Below are 27,786 nucleotides of genomic sequence, written 5' to 3' on the forward strand. Positions count from 1 at the left end.
ATGGCGGCCCCGGGCCCTCCGCGGCTGCCCCGGGTGCGGCTGGGCCCGCGGCTGCGGGCCGGGCTGGAGGTCGCGCTGCGGGTGCCGAGCCTGTTCCTCATCGACGCCATCTTCAACTCGGCCCCGCTGCCGGGCGGCTCCGTGAGCGCCGCGCTGCTGGGCGCGCTGCTGCGGCTGCTGGGTGAGACGCCTTCCCTTCCTCCCCTCCCCGGGGACGCGACCGTGCCCCGCCGGCCCCGCTCTCCGCTCACGGCCCGGGCACGCCGCCGCTCCCCGCCCCTCGCCCGGCTGCTCCCTACTGCCGCGGCCCGGCTCTCCCTTCCCCCGGCCCTGATCGCCGTCCCCAGCCCCTGCTCGGCCCCCGGGCTGGATCTTCACTCGTGCCCCTCTCCGGGCCCGCTTCACTCACCCCCCCGGTCTGTCCCCGGCTCCTCCCGCCTCCTCCTGTCCCCGGAGCGGGGCCAGGGCTCGGGACTTGACCCCTCTCTTACTCTGGGGGCTTCCAAGGTGGAAGACATGTGATTTAGTGGGTATAGGGTTTTCATGTGCTTTTTTAAAAACCCTATGGATAGTGTGGTGTCTTCCTGAAATTCACTGTTAAAGCCTTGTTTTAGCAACAGCAGTTCCAAAATGCCGGGAATTTGGTTCCCAGAGGGAAGAGAAGCCTCTTGAAACTTGCCAGTGGTTATTTTCAGGCTTTTTTTTTTTTTTTTTTTTTTTTTTTTTCTCTTTCTTCCTCTGCATGAAAGATGAAAGTGACTGGTGTAACTAGGTGATACTGTTTTCAGTATCGTTATCGAGGTTCTTACCTGGCCTCGGCTTGGTGGGAGTCCCGTTCAGTGAAATGCTGTACAGGTGATACTTTGCTCTGTGTCACACTTTGGAGCTGGTGATCCCGAGGCAGGAAGAACGCAAAACAAATCAAGTCGTTGTTTGAGTTTTATTTGGTTTGGGTTTTTTTTGTTTTGTTTTGTTTTGTTTTTAATTTTTTGCAGGCCCGAGAGAGATGGATTTTAAGTTTTATTTGACGTTTATAGTAGAAGAAAAACAGGAAGGAAATAGGCAGTACAGCTTTGGGGGCAGGAAGCAGAGAAGAGAGAGTTAAAGGAAATGTGCACAGTGAGAAGTGTGGTGTGACTGCATCACACAAGTCGAGGAGTGCAGGGGGAAAAAGTAACAACCAACCTATAGCAAGAGAGCAGGTGAGAGGAGAGCAAAGGAAGGAGGTAACAAAACGCAGCAGGTATTTTGTTTTGGTTTTTACATTTAGTGTATTATGTTTATAATACTGCTTTGGTTAAGAGTGCCAGGGGAAGTCTCTGCTCACATGAGAAGTGATGCTGAGGAGGCCCTGAGTTGCCTCCTTTGCCTGCTGTGCCACGGGTATCTGCAGCTCTGGGATGGGGAGAGGGGTTCTTCCTCCCTTCCTCCCTGCTTCCCTTTTTTTTTTTTTTTTGACCTTTTGTTCAACACTTACGGAATTGCTAAGAGTGATTTTTTTTTTAATGACATTGAGGTGCCTCACCAACTTAATTTTAGGAGTCCTTCATCATATGATCCAGATGTTTTAAGAAGAGGTTTGAAATGAAATCCACCTGTGTAAATGAGAGTGGTGGATGTGTTGTTCAGTGAGGTCCCTTAAGTGTGTGGTACTGGGATTAACAGATTAAGCCACTTTTGAAGTTTGCATCTATATGAACAGTTTTCTGGAAGGGGTTGGGGGAAGAAGTGAGAAGAATCCTGGCCTTCTGCAAAAAAGCTTTGGGAATGTTTTATGCCAAGAAACTTATCTTGAACATTTAGAAAAGGGGTCTGTGGTTCTTGGCTTTCCAAAATTAAAGATTAAAATGTAGGCACCTAAAGATGATCCTAAATACCTCCCATGTGGTTCAGACAACAAAGTGCTTTTGCATCTGTTTCTTTCTTATCTGAATGTAAGGATTGCAGGGTTAGGTTTTTGCTATTGTTATTTGTCACTCCAAAGTGATATAGTTATTTTGGATCATTCTGTATTTAAATAGTGAGAAAATGTCCTTTAACTTACCATCTGCAGACTTTTGAAGTAGTGATCCAAACTTTTCCTGTAGCACAATAGCACAGGATAAGCGGACAACCTGCCCACCAGATACAAAGATTGAAGCTCTGGAAAGACTGATGATTTTGGGGGGTGGTGTTAGGCAGTCCTGAAATATTCTGGGAGTAGAGCTCTTCAGGAATGCTAATAGAGATCTGCGTGGGTGTTACAAAGTTTTACAGCAGGATTCCTTGGTCTGATCCTTCCATTACTTTCCACGCAAGGAAATAGAGTCATACACAGCACCGAACCAGCTCTGACAGCTGGAGCACGTTTTCCCTTTCATGTTTTTGATTAACCTTGCTTTGTCCCCAGCACAATGTTTACCTTTCATATCTTTGCACCGGGTTTAGGTATCTCAGTTCCAGCAGAACCACCACCCCCAGGAGTGTATGACTGTCACCTCAGACAGCAGTCCCGCCTCAGTGAGGACACTGAGTTTTGAGAAGGGTACTATAAATACTTGAGTCTGCAGAAAGATGTGCAAGTAAACAGAATGACTGGAGCTAGGGAAGAATAGTTTGGCAGTTCCACATGAATGAAATGCTGATGTGTAAAAGTGACTGTCCCCTGCACATGACTGAAAGTCGAATCCTGATCCTAGTGGGCTGTAATAAAGATTCTGACAAATTTCAAGATTTAAAGGAAAAAAATGAGATGGAGACATTCATTGTAACACAAGAAAATATTTTAAAAGTAAGTGCAGTGTGGTTTGGTTCAGTGCTGTGTGTGGAGGCCATACTGGGACAGCTGGCAATGGGGTGGCACAGGTAGAAACAGTAAGGATGAGTAGAGAGACAAACCTTATCAAAGGAGGAACTGCAGCATTTCCTAGCAGAGGGAAAATGGAAAAAGACTTACTGTTTTGGAGGGCAGAGGGGGATGGGCACAGGGCAGGGCAAAGTCTTCTCCTGTTGAGATGGACTAAGTGACACAAATGGAGATGGAGGAAAGGGGTGCTCACTGCCCTTTCTGAGATGTGCTACCTCTTAGGGTCTTTTGAGACTCCTTCAGTGAGTCTTGACTTTTTCCCATAAGTGTTAACAGAGATGTGCTGTACTTTTTGTGAGTCCCTTTTCAGAGGAAGCAGTAGGACAAGCTCTATTGACTCACTGTTGTACTGTTTTTAGAGATGTGTCTTGCATGTGAAACGTCAGTGTTTGAAGATGACCTGCAGTATCTAAATACAGGCCCGTTACTGCCACTGCAAGGCACAAAAATAGGTTTTGTTAAGGCGTGTTTCAGAGCAGCCTGCTCACTGCAAAATGCATCTCCTTTGGCTCAAATGATCAGAATTACATAAATAACGACCTTGTACAGGCATGTGAGCCTTTTCTGTGACTTCTGAGAAAAGACAAAGGCTACTAACTCATCAGCAGTATTGGTTTTCCTAAAGATGTTTGTGGTGGCTAAAATGACAAGGCAGCTGTCAAGCTTATTTTGTAAAAAGTGCTGTATATAACCAATATTTATCTTTTCTTGGAAGAACTGAGCTACCAATGCAAAGAGCTTTCTGAAAATTGACAGAGGGTTTTCTTCAGTCCACTTCACAAGGTTACCAGGTGAATGATTAGTTAAGGAGAATGTTTATATCAGCCAGTGCTACTGGCAAGGAATACTGTTCAGGCATATTAATAACTTTATTTGTAGCCTGCCTTTTGCAGTTGATTCATGTTGATCCTCTCTCCTCAGTCGTCCAAGCTTTGGTGGTTTTGTTTGGTTATTGTTGTTTTTCTTTATACAGGCAGTGGTCACATTATTGGTAGAATCAAATGCTATTTCAAAGATTTTGTTCTCATGATCAAGAGACTATGTGTTAAAATTTTTTTAAACACTTGTTTATGGCAGATTTAGAACAACCTAAACTACAACAGTCAGAAAAGACCCATGCTGTCCTCCAGCAGAAAGAGGATTACTGGTGATTTCATTGGTTTTAGTACAGAGATTGAAAGCAACTTAGAATCAAATATAAGTTGTAGAGATAGAAATCTCTCCAAACTGGAGAGATGGATGAGAAGGCAGTTGCATAGAGTGGAAGCTGATGGAGAAGTCCAAAACAAGGCAGTGTGTTTCCTGAAAAAGAAACTCTTTAAGGAAATTAATCTAGTGCTAAGTGCCATTTAATTTAACACCTCTTAGGGCAAAGCCCTTACCTATGTGGTGCACAGTGATGGAATTCATATATTGCACTACAGAAGTTTAGTGCAGCGACATGAAATCCCAAACTCCCAATAGTGCAGTTGCTCTGACAGGGTTTCTCATAGGAAGGAGGACTTCCCAGGCATGGTCAAGATGTGATCATGGTCAATAAGAGGGAGAGGTTAGCAAACAGGAATTTCAAGGCCTAAATCTGACTTCTAACAAGACAGACAAGTTTGCACTGGCATTGGCAAAGAGTTAATTGGTGCAGTTTTGGATTCTGTGCACAAAAGTTGTATACTGTGGAAGGTTTTCTTCACATGACCTTTTGTCACCACTGTCACCAGAAATAAAAGCAAACTGAGGGGAAATAAGAGTGCCTTCCCCAGAGCAAACTACAGCAATTTTTCACTATTTTCCCATTAAAGAGTTTAACTAGTGTTTTGGTTACTTATATTTAGTACTCCAGCTTGGATGGCTGTAATTGAGTGCCTTGTTCAAGTGAATTTGGGGACTTACTAAATTTTACTCATTTATTCCTTATTAGCTTTGCTTACAAAGGTGATGCTCTATCTGTTGAGGAGGTTTTTTTTGTTTATTTTTAGAACTACAAAGGCTGAAAGGCTCCGAGTTGTCACTGTTCTAGTCTAAAACTGCAATGAACTTCATAGTAATTGTGATTTAGGGTTTGCAGTGGCTTTGCATCACAGCTGTAGTGCACAGATGTTAAATGCAGAGATTAACTAGTCCTCTTGCCTGTTCTCTGAAAAAGGCACCATCGGCAATGCAAAGTTACAAGTGACTAATGGGGAAGTGATACATTAAAGAAGTGTTGCTCTAAAGCTAATAAGTTAAAATCTGTTGTTGAACTTCTGTTGTGAACTAAATTATTTCAATCTGGTTTTAGGTGTCTTTGTATCCAGCGTTGTTCTGGTCTTACAACAGCGAGCACTTTTCAAGTTCTACATGATCGCCTCAGCGTTTCTGCTGGCTGCAACTTCAGTGTTGGTGAATTACTATGCTGCTTTGCACATAAACTTCCACAGTGCCTACTACACAGCTGCATTTGGAATTCAGATCTTCCCACATAAAGGACCTTCGCTATGGATGGCACTTTCCATCCTTCAGCTTACCTTTGGAATCGGATATGTTACTTTGCTAAACATGCAATCCATATACTCTCAACTCATCATCCTGGATATACTGATTCCTGTAATTGGCTTGGTTGTTGAATTACCTTTAAATGTCCGGCAAGTACTTGTTTTTATTTCAGGCCTAGTTCTGACACTAAATACCACGGCCATTTTAGTTACAAAAATGAAGTGGTTCTATTATTCGGTACGATACGTCTACCTGCTGGTGAGGCACATGTATCGTATTTATGGATTACAGCTATTGATGGAAGATACATGGAAGAGGATTCGGTTTCCAGCTGTACTGCGTGTCTTCTGGCTAACAAGACTTACAGCACAAGCTGTGGTATTAACATATGTTGTAAAGATGGCTGAAAACAACACGGAAGAAAAATTCTTCTTGATATCGTGGGATAACTGTTGGGAACTGATCTGCAGCCTGATCATCAGTGGGTGTGACTCTACTTTAACTGTGTTGGGCATGAGTGCCGTCATTTCCTCAATAGCGCATTATCTGGGACTCGGTATCCTGGCCTTCATTGGATCGACTGATGAGGATGACAAAAGGCTTGGGTTTGTAGCACCCGTCTTGTTTTTCATTCTGGCTCTGCAGACTGGTTTAAGTGGACTGAAACCAGAGGAACGACTGGTTCGCCTGAGTCGAAACATGTGCCTTTTGTTGACCGCAGTCCTGCATTTTATCCATGGAATGACAGACCCCGTGCTGATGTCTCTCAGTGCCTCCCACGTGTCGTCGTTCCGCAGACACTTTCCTGTACTGTTTGTCTCCGCTTGCCTTTTCATTCTTCCAGTTCTGCTCAGTTACATCCTCTGGCACCACTATGCACTAAATACTTGGCTTTTTGCAGTCACAGCGTTCTGTGTAGAGCTTTGCCTAAAAGTAATAGTTTCTATCACTGTTTATATATTGTTTATGATTGATGGCTACTATAATGTGCTATGGGAAAAACTTGATGATTATGTCTATTATGTTCGCTCAACTGGCAATATTATTGAGTTTATATTTGGAGTAATTATGTTTGGAAATGGAGCTTACACGATGGTTTTTGAGTCGGGAAGCAAGATTCGCGCTTGCATGATGTGTCTGCACGCGTACTTCAACATCTACCTGCAAGCCAAGAATGGCTGGAAGACTTTTATAAACCGCCGAACTGCTGTGAAGAAAATCAACTCGCTTCCGGAGGTGAAAGGAGCTCGGTTACACGAAATCGATGACGTCTGTGCAATCTGCTACCACGAGTTCACCACCTCTGCCCGCATTACTCCATGCAACCATTACTTTCATGCACTTTGTCTTCGGAAGTGGCTGTACATTCAGGACACATGCCCCATGTGCCATCAGAAAGTGTATATTGAGGACAAAGAAAATGCCAATATCTCTAACAATAACGGGTTTGTAGCACCAAATGAAAATCCTGTACGGGTTGCAGAAGAAGCTGCTGATGCTGAAAATGAATTAAATGAAGATAATGACAGTTCTGATAGTGATGAGGAAGATGGTGACTGTGTGGCACAGCACTTGAATGAGACTCTTAATGTTGACTCTAACTCCCTTGGTGATTAGGATGTCCTTTACTAAGCCGTGAGGTATTTGTTCAAGATTGACTTCAACAGAATAAAAGTATCACTTTGTAGTTATTGTACTTAAGCACAACAGCAGTATCTCAATGTTGAGTCTGTGAATGGTGGTTGTTTACTGTGGTGTGTGCTACTGTAAATATACCTCTAATTTTTGCTGGTCTCTTTCATGACCACCTTAAAATTATGTACATTATTGTACATGGAATAAAATGTTTTCACGTTTTTAAGATGGTTGGAAAAACACTCTTTAATTGATGTAGTGATAATGCTGTGCCAAAGACTGTATACCAGTAATCCCCAATCAATGTCTTCTGGATGCAAATGAAAAATACTGGTGAAAACAGACTGTTCAGCAGGTCAACTCGGAAATGAAAGCCTGAGCCAAAGCAGCTTTACTTACAAATTCAGTATTAGCAGAGCTTTATCGCAAAAAAACTAGTGAGTTGTGTTTTAAAAAAATAAATTAAAAATTTAGGTTGGTAGACTTAATGCTACAGCATTTGCGTATGTGGAACAAAAGGCGACACTGCTCAGCTTTTTGGTGAAGCAGCAAAGCGCATGCCATGGATGTGTCTCACCCTCCTGAACTGCCAGCAGTAGCTTCAAGTGCTTTACATGTGGATGCAGCAGCCTGGGGCTCATCCTGTGCCTCCACTGCCAGCTGGAGTCACAGGCATGGGCTGGCCTTGAAGTCCATCCTGAACCTTGACGGAAGGGGGACAGGGCTGAGAAACTGCACAGATGCAGATCACCTTTTCAAAAGCAGCTTTAATCTTGTACCATAAAAAAAAAACCCCAAACCCACTACATATTGGCTTCCATTGATTAGAACTTGCAGGTATGATGATTTTTAAGGTTTTGCAATATATTTACTGAAGTTATGCTGAATAAATGTAAGAAAAACAACTCTACATATTTGGAAAGAAGACTTTAATGGTGTTGTTATATAGAGTATTGGCCAACTCAAGTGGGTCATCTTCTCTTACTGCCGCCATTATTTCCAGTATTTGACTAAAAAAGAAAGATTTGTATTAGAAGACTGAAACCCAGTACTTCAGAATGTACTTCAGATTGCTGCGTATGTATGTACAAGTCACTAAGATTAAGCTGGAATAAAAACCTACACTAAGAGCAATAGGGCAGGGTGCTCAGATATGCAAATAGCTTCACTTTTAAGTTACTAACTGCCATTTCCTTTACACTGAACACTGGTTTGCTCACTGGTACAGATTCATCTTTGGTCTTTTGACTCTTGTTTGGAGGTAATTAAACAGCTTTCTGTTTTGAAGGAAGTGTCATTTTGTGGGTGTCTTTATCAATGATCTTCATTTTTCAAACAAAAACTTGTTAGCCTGTCAAGGTTATAGCTGCACTATGAATAGACTGGTCTAAGGTAAAGCTTAAGTTCCAGATACAGCTTTATCAGAGCACAGTGCTGCCAAAGTACCTTACTCCTACTTCCCCGTTCTTTAGCTTAATTGTGATTAATATGGTCACGTATTTGCAGTAAATATTAAATGAGGAATTTCAAAAGGCCCAGGGCCTTGATACAAGCCAGAAAGAGGAGGCTATAAATGGGATGGACATGATTAAAACCAAACCACAACAATTTCTCTGCAATTGCTTTCTTGATTTTGTAGCAGTCATTCTTTAAAAGAAACAGTGATATTCTGTACCCTTCCTCAGATGTATCATACTTTGATTTTTCCAGTAGCAGTAAAAAACTTCAAACTTCACCATGAAGAATAAGAAGCTTAAGCTTGGTAGTAGCATTTAGTGGGCTTCAGATTTTGCCTCTAAACTGAGGCAATAGCTAAACTTCTTTTTGTGAAAGACAGAGTAGGAAAAGTTGCTTTTAATAATTACTTTATTGCAAATATTTTCCTAGATGCAGAATTGGCCAAACAGCGTCTTGATTTAAGAAGATACTCCAGATGAGATGGAGTGAGATCAGGCCTACTCAGAAACAAGTAACAAATACCAAAGAATTTCAACCAAGACTTAGGGCTTACTTATCTCTCCTCACTTGGATGCAGTAGAAGGCGGTATGTGAAACTGCTGAGGTGAAAAGAGAAGTCTCTTGTGGCTGAATTTTTAAAAAAATAGCTTCCAAGGGGAGTAGTTCTAAATATATATATATGTATTTGAAGCAGAAGTATCACTATCAAAACTGAAAGGTGTCCAGCACCACCGAAAACAGACAAATGGAAAATTCCTCCTGCCAATTGAGCTGTATATATACCCTAAACATTAAAAACACTTTGTGGACTGAGTAACATTCCCTCACACCAGATTTTGCTACTTGAGAAGTCGCAAAATACCAATTTATCAGTTACCATTTTTCATTTTTCTTACGGTTTTAAGAGGTTCTTGAAATTCAACTGGTTACAATGAACATGGGATGATAATTTCAAAATAAGATTGAGCCAAACAAGTTTTTTTTTTTTCATAAAAGAAGGCAAAAGCCAAAGCACAGCATTTGTGTAATTATCTTGAGTGCATTTGTGCACTCTGCATCCATGCATTTTGAGTTTGGGGGTTTCTGACACATTTCTGTAAGACAGCAAACAAATATGTGGGGTGTTGATGACATAAGGGCTGGTTGAAAATGTAATGGTAGAGGCCCTGCACTTGTGATCAGAAGAGTTTTCAACTTCCCAAGCTCCAAAATCATGGACTGACTCTAGAAAGTCTTCAAATATTGAAGGAACCCTTCCCCATGCTAATGTGTCCTCTTCACATTAAAAAAAAAAAAAAAAAAAAAAAAAAAGAATTTCAATGAGTGTTACAATTTACCTAATTGCATTAAAAATATCTGAATACTAGAAGATGCCACCACGTAAGCTTAAACTGTGCTTTTACATCATCAGTGGTTTTCCAAGCTCCTTCATGTCTCAAAAAGCAACAGATTTCCCTTCACTTCTCAAATAAACTCCTGTTCAGACACCTTGCTGCATACCTGGGTCTTTAGTACGATCCTGAGCAGTATTTCAAAATCTAGACAGAGAATTCTGACAATTCAGCATTTGATCTATTAATGGTATTTAATGCAGGTAAAAAAATATTTTCACTAATACAATTAGACGTGTTCTTGCTTTTCACACTTCTGTGATGAGCTGTGTGGAAAGGAGGCAGAAAACCGTGTCTGTACTTACTAATTCTGTCCATAAGCCCCTGGAGTTTTCTTTCACTACTCTGTATCTTGGCTGCTGTCAGTCATATCTAAATTTCACAGGATCAGATTCTTTGAAGCACAACAGCAGAAGGAAGAAACATCCCTGACAAAAACGCATGCTGTGGCAGTTCATGTCACGGGCACTGCCCCAGCTGTGGGACTGGCCCCTGATCCCCAAGGCTGGATCAGTTTTAAAAATTATCTGAACAACAAGTGACTGAAATGAATATTCAAGTCAAATTATTTTAGAGGGTATAACCTTCTACATTTATCAAATATTCACTTTCAGAGAGCACTGTAGATCCAGAATTGCTTTAGAAGGAAAATTAAGACTTCTAATTTTTCCACAGCCTATAAAGCAAAACCTTGCACAAGTTTCAGTACATTTTGAATTAATTTCTATTTTCTACATTACTAGTGAACTGGGATTTTTCTATTTTTTTTTAAGAGTTGAAGTATTTAAACTAAGTGTACAGTGATACACTTACATTATATGGCAGGGTTCATTTCTGTCCTTCAAGCAGTGCCCTTTTTCCCATTTCTTTTTTGTAGGAAATGTAGTTTTAACGTATTTTGATCCAGCGTGAGTATTTTTCACTCCGCACCAAGGTGCATCTAGTTTAATTTGAAAAAAAAGAATTAGGAGTGCAATTGTTTACGAGTAGCATGAGATAGTTTAATCAACTACTTCTACCGACAAAAGTGCCTGCAGTCTCTTTCTAGCAGTGACCTCCAACTCAAAAGGAAATTTAAGAGATCTGGGCAATTTAGCATCTTGGATTTTTACACCATTATCTTCAGGATTTTACACTTGAAAAAATCAGCAATAATAATACATAACACTAATTTCTTCTGACATGATAAAGACAGCCAGATACACTGCATGCATTCCACAGAAACTTCCTGTACAACAGGTCTGTACTTCATGTGCAAATAAATCTAAGGATTTAGCAGTTTGCGGTTTTCCTTTCTCAGAGTCAGAAATTAAAATAATAACTCTATGTGTAGCTTGTCAGTTATTGATAATTGAACATGAAAAAGACCCCACAACATCTCTAGTCAGTCCATTAAAATGACTGTTCAGTGGGGTAAGAGGAGAATTCAAGCATTCTTCCACCTATTCCATTTAAAGAGTAGATGTTTCCAAATACCATTGCTGCTGCCAGTGGATAACTCATAGCCATTGCCCTGTGCTTGGCACATCTCCAGCAAGCTACATTTTAAAAGACATTCTAACAGGATTCTGGTACATTTAAAAATCCGAGCTGTCAATTTGTCCTTTTCATCTTCCACTGCAATGTCAGGAACTGACACAGCAGCTTATTCCTTCCAGCACAAGGCTGGAAAGGAGTAGTTCCATAAATTGCTTTCCCAAGTAGAGAAAACAGCCACTGTTGTGAATTCTTTAGGTCTTGATTCTGCTTTATGATTGCTGTACCAGTACATCTCATTGCCCATTGTCACAAACTGACCAAGATATAAAATCTTACCAGTCTCTATCATTAATCGTTCACTAGGAATTGATTTCAGTGTTTCCAAGTTGGCTTCTGTTTTCAGTGAACTAGAAAATTTAGAGTTTGGTTAAAAAAAAATTTAAAAAACTATAAAAAGCATATAAAAGTAATTACTGTGCCTGTTAGTGTTTTGTAGCAAAGGCAGCTTCCCAAGTAATTTTGTTAATGAATAAAATTTGCTTCCTTTTTTAACAATACTGCTCATAAATTAAAACTGTGGAGAAAACAGCAAGTTTAGTTAGTGGGAGAAACCATCTACAGAACCCCTCTGGCTGCCCTTGCTTGCCTGGTGACAGCCTCTGTGCCTTACAGAGTGGTGCTAGCTGGCATTTGGCCAGGTGACTGCTGAGAATCCAAACTGCATAACCAGGAGATGAGGCACTCAGGTTACATTTGCATTGCTCTAGCATTTGACAGGCAGCTTAAAGTCAGGCTGTTTTTTAAATGCTCCTCAGAAGGAATCTTTCCACACTCAACAGCCTTATTTAATTACAAACAAGGATTGTCCTGAGGGTAGTAGAGTGGACGTGGATTAGCTGACTGAGCTGCACGGCAAGAGCTTTGATGGCTAACAGACTAATGAGAGCAATTCTAAATCTGTCAGATGATTAAGGGTCTAGTGAGCTTTCAAAACTTGACCTCATTGTTTAAAGAAAGCAATGAGTTCGCTACAGCTGCCGTTTTAAAGTAGTTATATTTCTTGTAAAGAACTTACCAGCCATTTATTCCAATATAAAGGTCCAGATCTATTAGAGCTGCCGCTTGTTCCTTCGTGCCATCAAAAGAATGTACCTAGAACACATAAATATAGCTTCACAGACATAAAAATACATATGTACTTTTATTAAAATCCCAATGACTCAAGTATGTATTACCTTTTATTAGCATCAAATACCTTCAACAGTATGCACTACACATCATTACAAACATCAAGATGAAACATGGCTCAGTTGATTCTGAATTTGAGCAAAGTTCAGGCTGAAGTCACCTGAATGCTGCTCTAGAAGTGGCTACCACACTTTAACAGTGATAAATGTGTGTAGAAAAGGCCCATCCAGTAATATTCTTTTGGTCCTGGAACTTGCTGTATCTGGGAGAACTGATAACTGGGAGATCATACTCGGGAAGTAATCCTGTGCATGGTGAATTTTTAGATTCTTTCCTCAGTATTCCCTTCAGGGCATTGTCAGGGCCACCATAAGAGCAGCATTCTGTTCTCCACAGATGTCAGTCCACTGGAACTAGCAAGACAATCTGCTTGGTCATTCCAGGCACTTGGTGATTCCAGAGAGGAAACTGGAGGATCACAAGTTACACAGTGTAATGCAGCTGGGAACTGCATCTTCTCAGCCTGAGTGGAGTAAAGAGACTGACTGCTCTGCCTCCCCGTGCTGTGACAGGGACAGGCAGCTGCAGAAGATGCCTGCTCGTTTCTCCCCTCTTTCCTGGCTCTGCAGGAAAAAAGAAAGGGGGGAAAGAAGACCTTGACCTTACATAGGAGCAGAACATGCAAAGCACTGAGGGTGGGGAAGGGTAACAAAGAACAAACTTGGGGACTGTGATATTCTTGTAGGAAATGTGGTCTCATGTTAGAATCATGAGCATTTATTACTTTTGAAAAATCCAGTCATAATGAAAACCTGAAAAAGCATTGCTGGACTTCCCTGACCGTTTCACCCAAAGCTTTTCCCGTTAAAGACTTCTGAATTAAAAAACGTGATCTGAATATCTAAAGACATAAAGTAATCAAGAGTTCCATCTGGATCTAATTTGAAAATGATGTCCCAACATCTGAAGCAAATGTCTGAGGCTATGGCTTCCACTGGGAACACACATCTAAATTATCTGCGGTCTGAATGCACTGCAGCTACAGACACTGAGGAGGAACTGGGAAAAGGCCAATGTCGATTATGAGGTGCTTAAACTGTCCTCCTGGCAGGCCAAGAAAAACTGTTCACATCAGCTGCAGAGCTTTTTCTCAGCCTATCTTCTTACCTTGCAAAAATCCTGTCGAATAAGCAATGAACATAAAAATAGTAAAAGGGACTGGAAAATTTACTAGTTAATAACAGTTTAAATCGTGTAACAGGAAGCCTACCCAGATTCTGTGGCAAGCAAGGAATTGCTTATTAAGCAGTAATATTCACACACATTCATGGAAAAATGAATGCTACCCTGAAGTCCATACTTACCACTCCTCCTACAATTCTATCTCGGTTTCTTCTCATTATGTCTATGAAATGAAATAAAAATGTAAGACAGCTTTGTAACAGATGAATATAAAAGATTTTCATATTCAGAATTTGTTCTAAATATGAAATTCTCAAACAAAACCCACCTAAAAAATCAGCATGTGAGTTTCTACAGTGCAGAAACATGGGCAGCTGACTCTGTTCTGACAAGTCAAATTGTTTTTCAAAATACCTGTAAAATAAAATTCACCTTTAAAGAGAAACTCTGTAAGAACAAATAAAGACAGTAAAAGATTTTCTTTCCCAAGCTTCTGTCCTCCAGAACAAAATTAATGGATTTGCCAAGCAAAAGTTCTTATTTCTGCAAGAACTTCTTTCCATGTGCATTGCCACAGCTGTGACCTATGCCTGAAGACAGGTAAGAGCCTCAGTACTGCAGAATGTCTATGTGTATATGCTGAGCATGTACTTCAGTGTAGTGTGGGTGCTGGAGTTCATTTTCTGAATTTATTTATTTTTAATGTAAGAGGAACTGACTGTTCTTTCCACAGTGTTCTGAAATGTCAGGAATGGGAGAGTGTGGATGACACAAAGGACACTATTTCAATAAACACTCATAAACACGATGAGGGTGAGCAGGGAAGCACTGTACAGGCTTCTACAGCCTCCAGTGGCCAAACTGCATCAGAGCTGCTGAGCTGTGAGTGACAATCCATGGAGGAGAGTCTTTCCTCTCTTGGGATGGAAGAAATATCAGATTAGACATGGTACTTTTGCCCCATTCTGCCTGTTGTCTTTACCTGTTTTCCCTCCCCTCCTCTGTGTTCCTGCATCCTTTTCACTACTTTTTATTTCCCTCCAACTTTGTACTCCTCAAGTTGCCCTTGATGGGGCAGTACCAGCAAGGCCCCACCCTGTGAAGAGGCACTGGAATGTGGGCAGAAGGAAGGTAAGAAGGTAACCAGGTTCCCCAGTGCAATTGCCAAAGGAAGACTACTTAGCACTGAACTAACCTGTGCTTCTCATTAGCAGCAAGCTCTGCAATTACCATTCCACATCCCTGCTGCCCCACTCCACCCAGGCAGGGAAACCACCCATGCTCAGGGAACACAGCAGAGGAACTGAAGCCTGGCACAAGGCCAGCAGTGCATGGGTGACTCAGTGTCCACACGCCTTGGAAAGACGATTCTATTTGGGTGAAGCAGGAGAACAACACTGCCCCTCCCAGCAGGCTGGGGCTCTCTGCACACACTGGATTTCTTGAGGTGTTGCTGTTAAAACACAGTCCAGGGCACTGGGAAATTCCAAAGGGAAACTCCAGTGATCACACTACTCTCTGTGAGTCACTTATCAATCCGGGAAACTGGCAGCAAACCATTAGTTTGATTTACATTCTCCTAAAAAACTCAACCAAACAAAAGACACTAAACAAATATGCAACTAGTCATTTAATTTAATGTCATTTTCACTATTTTCTGTATATTACAAGTTGATATGTCTCAGATGAAAGTTACCTCCCTGTTAATCAGTGCAAATCCTTGAGATAAAACAGGTTAAACAAATCAGCTGTAACCTTGAAAACTGACATGAAAATTAATGAGAATGCATTACACCTACTTTGAATCTTCTTTGTCTAGATATCATGCTTAGTTTAGCTTGTTTGACTAAATATAAATTAATTGCAGCTCATGACTGCTCTTGTGGTTAAATAGCTACAATTTTTGGTGTGTTTTTTTTTTTTTTTTAACAGAATACTTGTTTCGTATGGGAAAGTGGTTTTAGAGACAGAACTGCAAATTAGCTCCCTAAGTAACCTACTGGCCAATTTCAATCTAATTTTGAGAAAGGTAGAGCCATTGAAAGTTTAGTGCCCCTACAAATGGAAAGGTAACTCAAACTTTTTCCATTCCTAGCAACAACAAAGTCCAACACATGTTGTTCCTTGGCCTGTCAAAGAGAAAGGGGAGGTGGATGGGGAAATTATTGAAGAGACAAAAATAATAATTTTTAAAAATTTAAAAACCCAAACCGTAGAAAAGCATGAAGAAACCAGACATACAGTGATTTGAACAATAACAAAAATAACTCAGTAGGAAACTAACCCTGATGAGTTCCAGTGCTTAAGGAATAACCTGTTCCTTTGAGCAAGCTTAATTTTGACCATCACGTTCAAATGCTACAGGATCAAGACACTAAAGGAGCTACAGCAAACTGGCCTTGCTGAGGTAGATCTCCAGACAAACACTTCTGAATAAATCTGAGTAAAGGTGCATGTGATATTGTTCACTTCCTCCAGTTTGGTTGGGAAAACTCCTGGTTTTGTGTTGCTACGCACCACAGATCCCTCCCAGTAGTACAGCAGATGTGAAACCTTTATATGCTTATCAGTCCATTTATAATATGACTTCCATCATAATATGAAGGCAGTACCTTCATCTTACTACTGTTCAAATCACTGCTTTCTGTTGGAAAAATTCTGAGAATGGGGAAGATTTTTGAAATAAAAAGTTCTTAGGAACACTACAACAAAGAAATTTCATCTTCATTAGATTCTTATCTTTATTAACTTTTAAACTGAAAAATAAGAATCAAAAATAATGTTCATTTTTTACAGGTGAAAATTATCCAAAATAAAACACAGCATAACTAACCAGAAAAATGTTGATTAAGTACTAAATGAAAGAGAGGCCATGCTCTGATACTTCTTGAGAAACAAACATACTGCTCTTCTGTGGGGTAACTGTGCAGCTGTGCCAGCCCTCCCCGTGACTGCTGCACCTGAACTCCAGGGCAGATGAAAACCAGTCAAGTGTCTCCATGTATTTCACACTCTGCCTTCCTCTGTTCACTTCACTGATCAGGCCTGTCATCTCTTTCCTTACAACTCAATTTCACTGCACCCAATTGGAAGTCACTACAGCTCTTCAGCTGCAGTCCACTGGACAAGGAAATGAGATATATATTTTTTCCCTCTATAACATCAAGGCAGTTAAGGATCTTAAAATCTGATCCTCCATCAGTATTTTAGTTTGCCACAGAAAGGAAACAGATTATGCTCTAAGGTGTGCTTTGCTGACCTTCATGTACACTGAATTCTACCAGGAAAAAAATGTCCTGTCCCCTTTGCTGAGTATGTCATTGTAGGTCTGTAGCATTATGAAGAAATTAACTCCTCCTACTGCCAACCTGCAGCAATCAGAAAAAACACAACCAACCACTGCCCCCCAGTGACTAATTTACTCAAAACAGTAACATGCAAATATAATTCAGTAATTACTAATCTTATTTGAATTTATCACCTGTATCTTTCAATCAGTTCCCTCTGCAGAGTTGTTCTCAATACAAGAATGCAGGCTGATTTCAGGGGCTGTGGTAGCTTCTTTCCATTCAGCATCTATGCTGCATGTGCTGCTCCTCTACCTCCTGAGACAACCTTTACCATCAGCCCTTCATTATCTGCTCCTAGCTAACACCTTCCTTACCAAAAGCTTTTTTCCCCACTGCTGACTTATGCTTTTGATGGTTCTGTTCCCTTCCTCATGCTTTTCACTCAACCCAATTCTTTCACACACTACATTTATGTTATTTTTCCCACAAGTCTCTTAGAGCTCTTAACTATTAGCAAGAATGAACATCTGTCACACCCAGAAATCCACAATTTCTGATCAGTTTTACAGAAAAAGACAAGCTGACATATGACTTGTTGACATAACTCAACACCAGGCAGGTAGCAAAATTTAGCACATTGCACTATTTTAATGTAGGCATATTTCTTTAAATTCCCAATTCTGCCAAAAAAACTCTGGGCCCAACCCTGTAACTTTTAGAACTAGATGTGACAGTATGTTATGTGGCAGAACATAAGATAGAAAATACTCCAGCAAATTGCTACAAGTCAACTCACAATCATCAAAAGTTTCTTACTTGAGTTGGATGTCCTTTGGGCAAAATTCTAATCTATCAAAATCTACAAACAGAAAGAACAAAAAAACCCATTTAGTATTTTAGGAATTTTTTTTAGTTATGTCTAGAAAAAATAAATATTTAAGTAATAAGATAACACTTACCTAAGCCACATTCTCCAACTGCTACTACCTTTGTCCTATTGTTTTCAATCAGATTTTTTAATCCGGATAAATATTGTTCAGGGCTACTCTGCTCAAATTCTCCGCAGCGGGTAGGATGACAGCCAACTGTACTGAAAAACATGTCTAAAGCAAGAGAGTATTAGGAGGTTTTAAGGAAAAGGAAAAAAAGAAAATTTATTCAGGGTATAGACAACATCTGTCTCTGGAGTGGTTTTTTTAACAGTCACAATTTTAAAAGAAAACTCCCTTTGACCATATTTATCTCAGTGATAATTTTATTAGACAGACGTTTTCTGCTGTTAAAATGTCACACAATATCTCCAGTGGGATGATGTGCATGTGCCTTTTTTTAGTAACATTATTTGGTGGACTCCAAAACTGCAGCTTAGAGCTGAACTGCTCTGGTGGAGCAGCCCTCAATAAGTCATACAATTGTTGAGGCTGGATGAGACCTCTTGAGATAATCTAGAAATCCATCTTGTTCGAAGTGCATCAGGTTACCCCAGCTGTAAGAACTGCAGAGAGTACTTCCCTCACATGCCTTGGATAAGCTCTGAGAGAATTTCAGAGGTCACATCTGCCTGATTCACCCAAGTATCTGATCTAGATTAACTTACCAAAACAAGTATTTCTGCTAAGTGTAAAAGCACTGGGGAAGGGAAAAACCAGATAAGGCCCTGAGCAACTTGCCCTAATGTTCAAGCCAGTCCTGCCTTCCTGATGGAAAGTGGGGAGGTGGACTGGCTTGGACCAAATTATCTCCCTGAGTTCATTCAAACCAAAATTATTTTATGTTTCTGTTAGTAAACAGTACTTTATCATATGTTTTAGCTCAAATATATATTAAAGTAATTAGTGGAATGAAATTTGCCTAAAGAAAAGAGAAGAGCCATTCTCCTTTCACAGAAAGAAGGGAAAAGCCAGGGGAATGATCAAAAGAAAGACATCTCTCATCGTCAAGCTGGTCATTACAGATTGGTGAGTAAAAAAACAAAAAAAGGCAATGAACCCCATATATTTCACAACATGTAAACATTTTACCTTGTTTCTAGGACAGAAACTTGTATCAATATTTTTATTCCAGAGATTTCCTATAATTTCTATTTTTATTTAGAAATAGAACATGCAGGAAAAGAGTGATTCCTTCCGACATCAGGGATCTAAAGAGCAACACACAAACTCATACACAATGCATTCATCCCACTCTGAAATGTAATTTCTCATTTTCATCTGAGATTTTGTAAGCACCTCTGGGGCAGGTCCTTTTGAACTCAATTCTGAGAGCATAGAAGGTTAAATTATTGACTGACAATGTAAATTTAAAGTGAAAATACCATTTGTCTGTGCCAGCTGCAGTGCATCTTGACTGTCTTCTAAACTCCCACCTGTAATCAAAAACTTGAAACAACAAAAGTACAGTCAGTGTGGATGTTCTTTGAACATCAAACAGAATGTTTAAGAAAACACTCAGCTACACAGAAGGATCTCGACAGAGAACATCAGAATACAATTATTAATATATATAAAACAAGATTTCATAAATCAGCAATGAACCTCAATGGTCCTCAGGAGCTAGAAAATACAGCAGGCAGCAAAATACGATTTTTCCCCCTTCATCAAATCTCTTGTATGTTAAGTATTTAAATCACTAAAGGAATAAAACACTTCAATGTGCAGCAGCATTAGCTTCCCAAAACAATGAGTGAAGACTGTATTTGCACTTGAGAAATGATACTTAGAAATATTCTCCCTGTCTTACACCTGGGGAAACTATAGACTCCCAAAGACCCAAAACAAGACATGAGTAAGTAGTTAAACCAAAAAATGAGTCTGTATCAGAGCTGGGATTATAAATTTAAGAATTTCCATCTCTGATCTTTTATTTTCACCTTAAAGTTATCACATGAGAATTGTTGCCTAGAGTGTACTTTTTTAACCAGCACTTGCAGAATATTTCACCCTAGACTGTAACAACCAGGTCTACAGTGCTTTTGGACAACTTTTCTCCCTGTGTGTGCTGCCAGCACCAGCTCAGACATTCCTGCAGTGTGCTCATGACAGAGGGACACATCCCAGTGACATCACTAGGAAATAGTAAGCTGAAAAGGGCTCAGTGCATACACCACACAGAGCAAAAGTGCACTAAAAAATACCATAAAGCAGCAGCTAAACAGAAAAATAGAGGTATTTTCTAATAAGCACATTAAGGTTCTAGGCAAGCAGGAACAATTTGTGATGGAATAGGCTTCTGACACTGTACAGGCCAGTAGCAAGACTGAGAACAGCTCAGGGCAGGAAATGAATAACATTTCTCAATCCACTGTGCATCTTGAAAAAGTTATGCAGGTAATCTGTTTTTGATGATAAAATAAATTAAAAAATGCCATTTATTTTCAGAGGATGGTATCAAAATTAAATAGCACTTATGCAGCACATAGAAATGCGACCTCATCCCTGTATTTACTGCAGTGAGGTAATTTCTCCATCACTGCTTTTCTTTTTTGCAATCCCAGTGCACTTCCCACTCTTTTCAGATGAGAGTTTTTCAACAAACTCCCAAGATGCTCGTTCCTCTGCTAGAGGAACATTTACTTCTTTATTTCTAATCCAGTAGCCTTATTAGTGCAGTAGAACAGTTTGTGACAGTATGCATTGTATTCTACGGTAACTCATATTTTTGTCAAAAATTTATTTTATTTAGAGAAAGGCAGGCTAAACTATGGAATGTGATGCACTCTGGAAACACCAGTTTCAAGTTCAGAGTTACAAATTCTCTCCTGATTATGCTGCTTTAGTACATGTAAGCCAGTATTTACCAGCAAACATGCAGATGTCTCAGCTGTAAGAGTTTGTGGGCACTCCCACAGCTCTTCTGTAGTTACCAATTTCCTTTATATATAGAAATATCTGAAAGTCTCAATCAGAAGAGTTTGATCTTCTGCAGGAATTGTTGATAAGAATCATAGAATCATTAAGGTTGGAAAAGACCTCCAAGACGACTGAGTTCCACCTCTGACTGATCACCACCACCTTGTCAACTAAACTACAGCACTGAGTGCCACATCCAGTTGTTTCCTGAACATTCCCATGGAACAATAACCACCACTTCCCTGAGCAGCCTGTTCCAGTGCCTGACCACCCTTTCCATGAAGAAATTCTTCCTTCATGTCCAACGTGAACCTCCTCTGGCAGAGCCTGAGGTAATTTCCTCTCGTCCTGTCGCTTCTTGCTTAGGAAAAAAGACTGATCCCCACCCAGTTACAGCCTCCATTCAGGAGTTGTAAGCAATAAAGTCTCCTCTGAGCCTCCTTTTCTCCCCCAGCTCCCACAGCTGCTCCTCACAGGATTTACTCTCTATGAGCCACACAGGATACAAGGAAAAAGGAATGGTTGCCTACAAAACAATGTGGAAAATTATGTACCACTTCACTACAGCAGATCAGAGGAGAACATCTTCCTGCTGAAACTGTACAAAATAACTTCTACATCCACATTACCTACAATATCACACAACTTCAATAATGATCTGTGCATACTCTGGACAGAACACTGCTGTTTTGTGCTACTGAGAGAAGTTACTGCATTTTCCATTTGAGTCCCAGAAACGCTGTTTTAGTGGGAGAGCACTAAAAAAACAAATATTAGAAAGTAGCTTAAAATTTTAAAGCCATTTCATTATAAAGAAATTACCTTTTTAATGCCAACTTTGACTGCTCTCTCTATTACATCCAGAAAGTCATCTGCAAAAGTTCATAAAATGTCATAAATTGAACTTGAGGTTTTACACGATAATTTAACTCCTTTTCAATTTTCATGCAGTAAAAATTCTTATCATTAAATCTTTGAATCACAGTTAATTAATCTTTATAAAACAATAACAAAGTGCAGTAACTGGAGATCCAATTTAAATCCCAGAAGTCAGTGGAAGTTTCCCCGCATACTTTAGAAGGTTCTCCACTTTTACATGGTATTGAAAGGCCACAAGAGCAAAAAGCCCCACATTATAATTAGTAACTGTGTTTCAGACTTTGACAGACCACTGTTCATAACTCTCATATCAGTTTTTCAATGCAATCCCAAGTAGATTAGCAATTGCCCATTTTGCTGCAGAAGCAGAGTTATTTGCATGTAAATATCAATTAAGACAATGCATTTTGATTGGGGTATCCAACTTATTTAGTCAGGCTTTCTTTCTTAAGCCCAAGTACATAAGGAGGATAAGAAAGAAACCTTAACATCATGTTCTGGCATGCAAGAAAGAAATATTTACCTTGATGTTTCTGTGTTCCCCTGTAGATTCCTCTGAACATAGGATCTGTCAGGTTAATACCAATATCTATGGAAATCCAAAGACAGAAATTAGGAGTTACAGTTGTTCTACATTTTACTCTGAGCATTAATCAGCTAGGGAAGACAACAGAAACCCTATCTAAACCCTGGACCACCACATTTGAAGTCATAAAATGCTCAAGCATAACCTTACTTGCATAACTTGAAAACTTACTCCTTACTAGAAGCGACAGAAAAATTAAAACTTTTGCCTCTGCGCAACTTCAGAGTTTCTGTGAGTGTATCAAGCACACCCTCACAACCACCAAAGTGCATACACATGTGCTTTTCACTGCAAACAAATCTGCTTCTCACACGAAAACACACATTTATGCTAACAAGCATAAAGGAAGGGGAAACGCAGCATCTCCCATCCAGCCTTCCAGGGGTGGGAACAGCAGAACGCCTTTTAAGAGCTGTCTGTTCTCCCTCCTAGTGCCACCCCTGGGCCATCCCGGGGGCACTAACGGGGCACCTGCAATGCTTTCCGTCTAATTTCCTAAAAATACTAACATTTCCACCCAAAGCGGTTCTATACAGTCAGAAACAACCACGACTACTGTGCCAGTGCAGGGCAGGGGGCGAGGGGCGACCCAACCCCACAGCTGGGGGGGGGGGGGGGGGGGGGGAGCACAAACATTCCCAAAACGATTCCTGGGGGCTCCAAGGTCCCCGAACCTCGGGACACCGAGAGGGACCCAAACCCTGCCTGGGGGACTGCGGCGGGAAGTGACAAGCCCTGGAAGAGGGGCTGGACAAGCCTGGGGACTGGACGAACCCTGGGTGAGGGGCTGGGGCAGGAGGCGACCAGCGCTGGATGGAGGGCTGGGACAAGCCCTGCCACAGCACAGCCCGAACCCCCGTCCGCTGCGCGCGGCCCCTCACGGAGCGGGACAGCGGCGGCCGCCCCATCCCGGCCCCGGGCGAGGAGCGGGGAGCCCGGGCCGAAGAGACAGACACAGCGCCGCCCACTCTCCCCTCCCCGGCCCCTCACCGATGAACCCGGCGCGGCTCATGGCGGCTCCGCTGGGCGGGGCCCGTCCCGGCATGCCCCGCGCGGAGGGGCCGGGCCGCCCACAGCCGCAGCCATGGCGGCCTTCCTGACACACCAGCAGAAGGTGCTGCGCCTGTACAAGAAATCCCTGCGGCACCTCGAGTCCTGGTGCATCCACCGGTGAGGGCCAGGGGAGAGGGCAGATGGGAGTAGGGAGCGCCCAGCCCCGCGCTTGGCTGGGCCCGGGGTGTGTGGGTGTGGTGGGGTTGTTTTCCTCCTCCCTGTGCGTGACCTCTGTCCGCAGGGACAAGTACCGCTACTTCGCCTGCCTGCTGAGGGACCGCTTCGACAGGAACAAGGACATCAAGGACATGGTGAAAGCCACCGAGCTGCTGAAGGCCGGCGAGGCGGAGTTCTGGGCCAGCCAGCACCCGCAGCCCTACATCTTCCCCGACTCGCCTGGGGGCACCTCCTACGAGCGCTACGAGCTATACAAGGTGAGGGGCCGCTAATCCTGGGAATTGCTGCCTTTGCTTTGAATTCCTTTTATGTACCTTGTCTCGGGCAGGGCCGCAGCTTGGCCCAGCAGTGTCACTTCATTCCTCGCCGAACATCCTGCTGCTTGTCTGGGAGGAGCTGCGCTGGTCATTGAAAATTGGGTTTCTTAATGAGTTTGAACAGCGCTTCTTGTTCTTTTGGGATTTTTTTCCCCGGGGATAATCATCTGCTGCTCTTCCCCCCGCCGTGGGGGTGAGGACAGGGCTGGAGCTGAGCTGGGGAAGTGAACAGCGCCGAGGGAGCTCTGCTGCCTCCCAGAGCACAGCCCGGGTGTGCTTTGACACTCCTCTGGTGTCACCTGGGCTGGCGGGGACTCCCTTTCACTCACTCCTGTGGCTCTTGCAGCATTTTGAGTAATGGTACAAGTTACCATTTCCCTGCAGTGCCAGATTTGTGTGCCACTGTGTGACAGGAGCACTGCCTGGAAATACAAGCCTTATTTTTAGACTCTCTAAGGCATTTCTACAGGCATTGACCATCAAGATCGTTTTATTTAGGAGCGAAAGTTTCATTAAAAAACACAGGAATTTTGCTTTATTGGCATCATCTTTTTAATGCATTAGAAGTTAATGACTGCATGCAGCCATTTTTTCATGAATTTGAAAAAAGTGCTGGCCCAAGACTGGATCTGATCAGATCCTTTTACATATTAAGCCGTGGAAAAAGAAAAATGACATTGATTTATCAGGGGCAGAATAAAGAATGTATGAGTGAAAAAAGAAGGACTTAGTTAAGCTTATGGCAAGGTCAAGGGCCTGAGCAGTAGTAGAGATAATAGTGACAGGGAACATGGACAGAAAAAAGGGTGGCTGAGCAATAAATGATCAATATTAGTCTTCATACAGAAACACAACCTGGGTTATGCTCTTTCTTCCCAGTTTGATGGGCCAAAACTGTCTTAACAAATTGGCTGTCACAAGGCTTTGGCTGGTTTGTGTATCAGTGACTGTCCATTGTGGATGTGCTCCAAAATGTCATTTTTAGGACTCAGGCTGATAGGTGGTTTTAATTGGAGTTTGCTGTGTGTGGATATTTGGATATTTACATCAGCAGCTGTGCTATTTCCATTCAGTCAAAGGTTTGTTCTGTGGTGAGAATCACAGCAGGAAATGAAATGTGTGAATATCACTGAATACATGGTGGTACTGGAGCAACTTTTTAATTTTTTTTAATTGGGATTTTTTAATCAGTGTTCCTCTCTTTAAAATGTAAACAATTGGGGTTTTTTTTTAATCACTGCAAAATTTTAAATTTCATTTTTTCCCTTGTCAGAAGGTCTTGGAGGTCATGCCATTCTCAAGATCTTAAAGGACTAAGAAACTGCTCATTTCTAAGTAGTTGTAGATACGCAGAAATGAGCTGTAAAGTTCTGTGTCTGTCAAGTTAAAAAAATCAGTAGTTGGAGAGAAGGATTCCTCTAACCTGTTGCCTTTGAGAGAAGGAAGGGAAGAAATCAGATCTTCGCCTCCACCAGATGGAATTGTTTTGAGAAGTTTAAACTGAGATGACCTGGGACTTGTTTTGGAATGCTGTGATTTAAGCAAGTCACTGTAGTGTCTTCCTGTGGGTTGGGATAATGTGTGAAAAGTTCTGATCTCTGCCACGTGCCATGAGATAGGCAGCTCTTAAATGGTGTTTTTATGTAGTACTTCAAAATGGAAAAAAGGAACCTAGGGACTAAGACTGGCTTCATCCTCTGTGTTTCATTCTTCTGCATGTGTGTGCAATTGTGATTTCATATATAAAAACAGTATTTTAAATAATGCTTTTCCCCAACAGCTTCCTGAATGGTGCTTGGATTTCTGGCACCCCTCTGAGAAGGCAGTGTATCCTGATTACTTTGCCAAACGAGAGCAGTGGAAGAAGCTGCAGCGGGAAAGCTGGGAAAGAGAGGTCAGTGCTTGCTCTGTGCAAAGGAAAGTCTCTTCAGCACACAAGAGTCCTGTGTGGCACAGATGTGTTCTTGGAAAAATTACTGAATGTCTGCTGCAGTCTCAGTTAGACCCTTCAGTGCTGGAGCCCTTGTCAGTGTGAAACAGCCTAAAATGCCTACACATCTGTTACAGGTGCTGAAGGGTTGTGAAGGGAATTTGAAGTTAAGGCTGAACCTGCAGCCTTGTGTCAGTTAGCTTTTTGGGAAAAAAAATAAATCCAAAGTGGGATGAAAGGAGACTTAACAACCAGAGACTTCCTCTTCTGCTGCTGTGGGTCTCTGACACTTTCTGGTTACACCTTTGAAAGTGGTTTGCTGCAGTGGTCATCAGTTGGGCATTGAGACCAATTTCTGGCCATCCTTAACTGAGACTGGAAGAAGTTTGTGTTCCTAGAAAAGTTCTTTGATTCAGTTGGATTGTATGGAACAGGGCACTCTGAGCAGGATTGACACAGGGACAGCCAGCACTTGTGCTGCTTCAAGAAATGGGTATTGAAAGCATGTGAGGGGCTGTTGGTGACGTGCAGGAACAGAACTCTCCTCCTGACTGCAGGGAAACTTGGTCCAGACTTGGAATTACCTGTCAGCTTCCAAAGCAGCACAATTCAGCCTGTTTGATAGAGTAATGGTAGACACAAGTTACATGGAAATAATTCACCTTTTAAGTGAAATTTCTCATGTAAATCACCTCTTGCTCCTAGAAATTCCTTCCTAAATAGGTAGTATGAGCCTAGAGTGATGAGTGAATGGAAGTTAGTGTTGGGAAAAATGAAACCTGTCAGCCGAATGTGTTACCACTGGTTCTTCTCCATAGAAATAGGGGCTAATTTTGCTCATTACCTGGGCACTGGAAATGTATGTTCATGTGCTAAAGCACTTCTGTTTCTTGTCTTCTAGATTAAGCAGTTACAAGAAGAAACTCCAGCTGATGGTCCAAGAACTGAAGCTTTGCCTCCAGCTCGTAAGGAAGGGCACCTGCCCCCCATGTGGTGGCACCACGTCACTCGCCCTCGTGAGCAGCCCATGTGAGAGCACCTTGGGTGTGAATGGCAGCAGTCTGTGCTGCAGGCAGGTGGTACCTCAGTTACCACTTGCTCCTCTATAGAATAAAGCCAAATAAAGTAACAGAAAAGGTGTTTTTCTGGCACAGTGCTCTTCTCTAGCACACTGACACTTCACTGCCAGCTCGCGCAGGCAGTTTGTATCAGCCCCCGTAACTTGGAATGTGGTACTAAATAGAGGGAAGGTGTTAAAGCTGGAGTTAAAGATACAGACAGCAGCAGACGTGGGCTTTGGGTGTTCTTGTAATGAGGGTATTTCTGACCTTGCTGCAGGATAAAGACATCATTCTTCCTTCCCTTCCCTCCCCTCCTCATTAGGCCCTTTGCTGCATTTTTCACTTCCATATCAAATCTCACAAGACATAAACTTTCCTTACAAAATGGTGCTTTCCTCATGGCATGGATACCAGTGCTGTAGAGCACTAGAGGAAAGTTGATCCCCATATAAACTGAATCCCAGATAACCACTGAGCTGTATCAGTTAACACACAGGGGCTGCTGGGGATTGTGGCTCTTGTGTGCCCATTCAGGGGTACAAGCGGTTCTGGCAGTGTGACACACTGAACTGGGGACAAAAAGCTGTTTGCTTCTGGCCACGTTCCCAGAGCATTGGTACAAGACAAGGTAAATTCTGCTAACACTTTCACTAACTGCCCTGTGAAAGAACAGGTGGGATTCAGCCACTGAGCAAAAACTCTTAGGAAAACGTGTCCCTTCAGCTGTTTCCTGTTTTTAAGGCTAAGAGGTTTTTAGGTTGCCTCATCTGACTTCCATTCTACAGAAGTTAGTTGACTGTGCCCATGTTTTAGCCTAAGGCTTAATATTTCTGTGAACCCCAATTGAACAAAAGACAGCAAAGCACAAACTTCAGCTCTTCTAAGAACTAAACATATGTAGTTTAGGAATAAGGCTTTAATCTGGCTGGTTTTTAGAAACTTTTAATCTGCTCCTTTCCAGTAATTCTGCATGCTAAAATAGGTATGAGTTTTGAAAA

The 27,786-nt window shown here is 41.7% G+C and overlaps 3 protein-coding genes across 5 annotated transcripts; 2 read left to right on the forward strand and 1 right to left on the reverse strand.

The window, feature by feature from the left end:
* RNF139 (ring finger protein 139) lies at window positions 1–7,802 on the forward strand (the record flags this gene model as incomplete). Its single annotated transcript, XM_083861001.1, has 2 exons — window positions 1–181; window positions 5,121–7,802. The coding sequence occupies 2 exons, from the start codon at window positions 1–3 to the stop codon at window positions 6,929–6,931; spliced, it is 1,992 nt and encodes a 663-aa protein (XP_083717127.1). The 3' UTR covers window positions 6,932–7,802.
* Window positions 7,699–23,888, reverse strand: TATDN1 (TatD DNase domain containing 1). Of its 3 annotated transcripts, none has more exons than XM_083861014.1 (12): window positions 23,795–23,888; window positions 22,188–22,253; window positions 21,608–21,657; window positions 19,252–19,315; window positions 17,897–18,040; window positions 17,754–17,796; window positions 13,976–14,061; window positions 13,830–13,870; window positions 12,353–12,429; window positions 11,614–11,684; window positions 10,612–10,738; window positions 7,699–7,959 (listed from the first exon to the last, which is right to left on the reverse strand). In XM_083861014.1, the coding sequence occupies exons 2-12, from the start codon at window positions 22,225–22,227 to the stop codon at window positions 7,857–7,859; spliced, it is 846 nt and encodes a 281-aa protein (XP_083717140.1). In that variant the 5' UTR covers window positions 22,228–22,253; window positions 23,795–23,888; the 3' UTR covers window positions 7,699–7,856. The 3 variants fall into 3 exon arrangements, with proteins under 3 accessions (XP_083717140.1, XP_083717139.1, XP_083717141.1); XM_083861013.1 differs by lacking the exon at window positions 23,795–23,888 and adding an exon at window positions 23,241–23,289; XM_083861015.1 differs by lacking the exons at window positions 21,608–21,657; window positions 23,795–23,888 and adding an exon at window positions 23,241–23,268.
* On the forward strand, window positions 23,289–26,867 carry NDUFB9 (NADH:ubiquinone oxidoreductase subunit B9). The gene is made up of 4 exons (XM_083861043.1): window positions 23,289–23,420; window positions 23,545–23,737; window positions 25,578–25,691; window positions 26,629–26,867. The coding sequence occupies exons 1-4, from the start codon at window positions 23,335–23,337 to the stop codon at window positions 26,758–26,760; spliced, it is 525 nt and encodes a 174-aa protein (XP_083717169.1). The 5' UTR covers window positions 23,289–23,334; the 3' UTR covers window positions 26,761–26,867.
* Window positions 26,868–27,786: the final 919 nt, after the last annotated feature.

This window comes from Zosterops lateralis (genome assembly GCF_965231275.1).
Source record: "Zosterops lateralis genome assembly, chromosome: 1".
Lineage (NCBI taxonomy): Eukaryota > Metazoa > Chordata > Aves > Passeriformes > Zosteropidae > Zosterops > Zosterops lateralis.

Coding starts and splice junctions, on each gene's coding strand:
- NDUFB9 (XM_083861043.1), top strand. CDS start 23,335: ATGGCGGCCTTCCTGACACACCAGCAGAAGGTGCTGCGCCTGTACAAG. Junction 23,421..23,544: donor GAGTCCTGGTGCATCCACCG/GTGAGGGCCAGG, acceptor CTCTGTCCGCAG/GGACAAGTACCGCTACTTCG. Junction 25,692..26,628: donor GGGAAAGCTGGGAAAGAGAG/GTCAGTGCTTGC, acceptor CTTGTCTTCTAG/ATTAAGCAGTTACAAGAAGA.
- TATDN1 (XM_083861013.1), bottom strand. CDS start 23,262: ATGAGCCGCGCCGGGTTCATCG. Junction 21,658..22,187: donor GGGAACACAGAAACATCAAG/GTAAATATTTCT, acceptor GAACTTTTGCAG/ATGACTTTCTGGATGTAATA. Junction 13,871..13,975: donor CTCACATGCTGATTTTTTAG/GTGGGTTTTGTT, acceptor TTCATTTCATAG/ACATAATGAGAAGAAACCGA.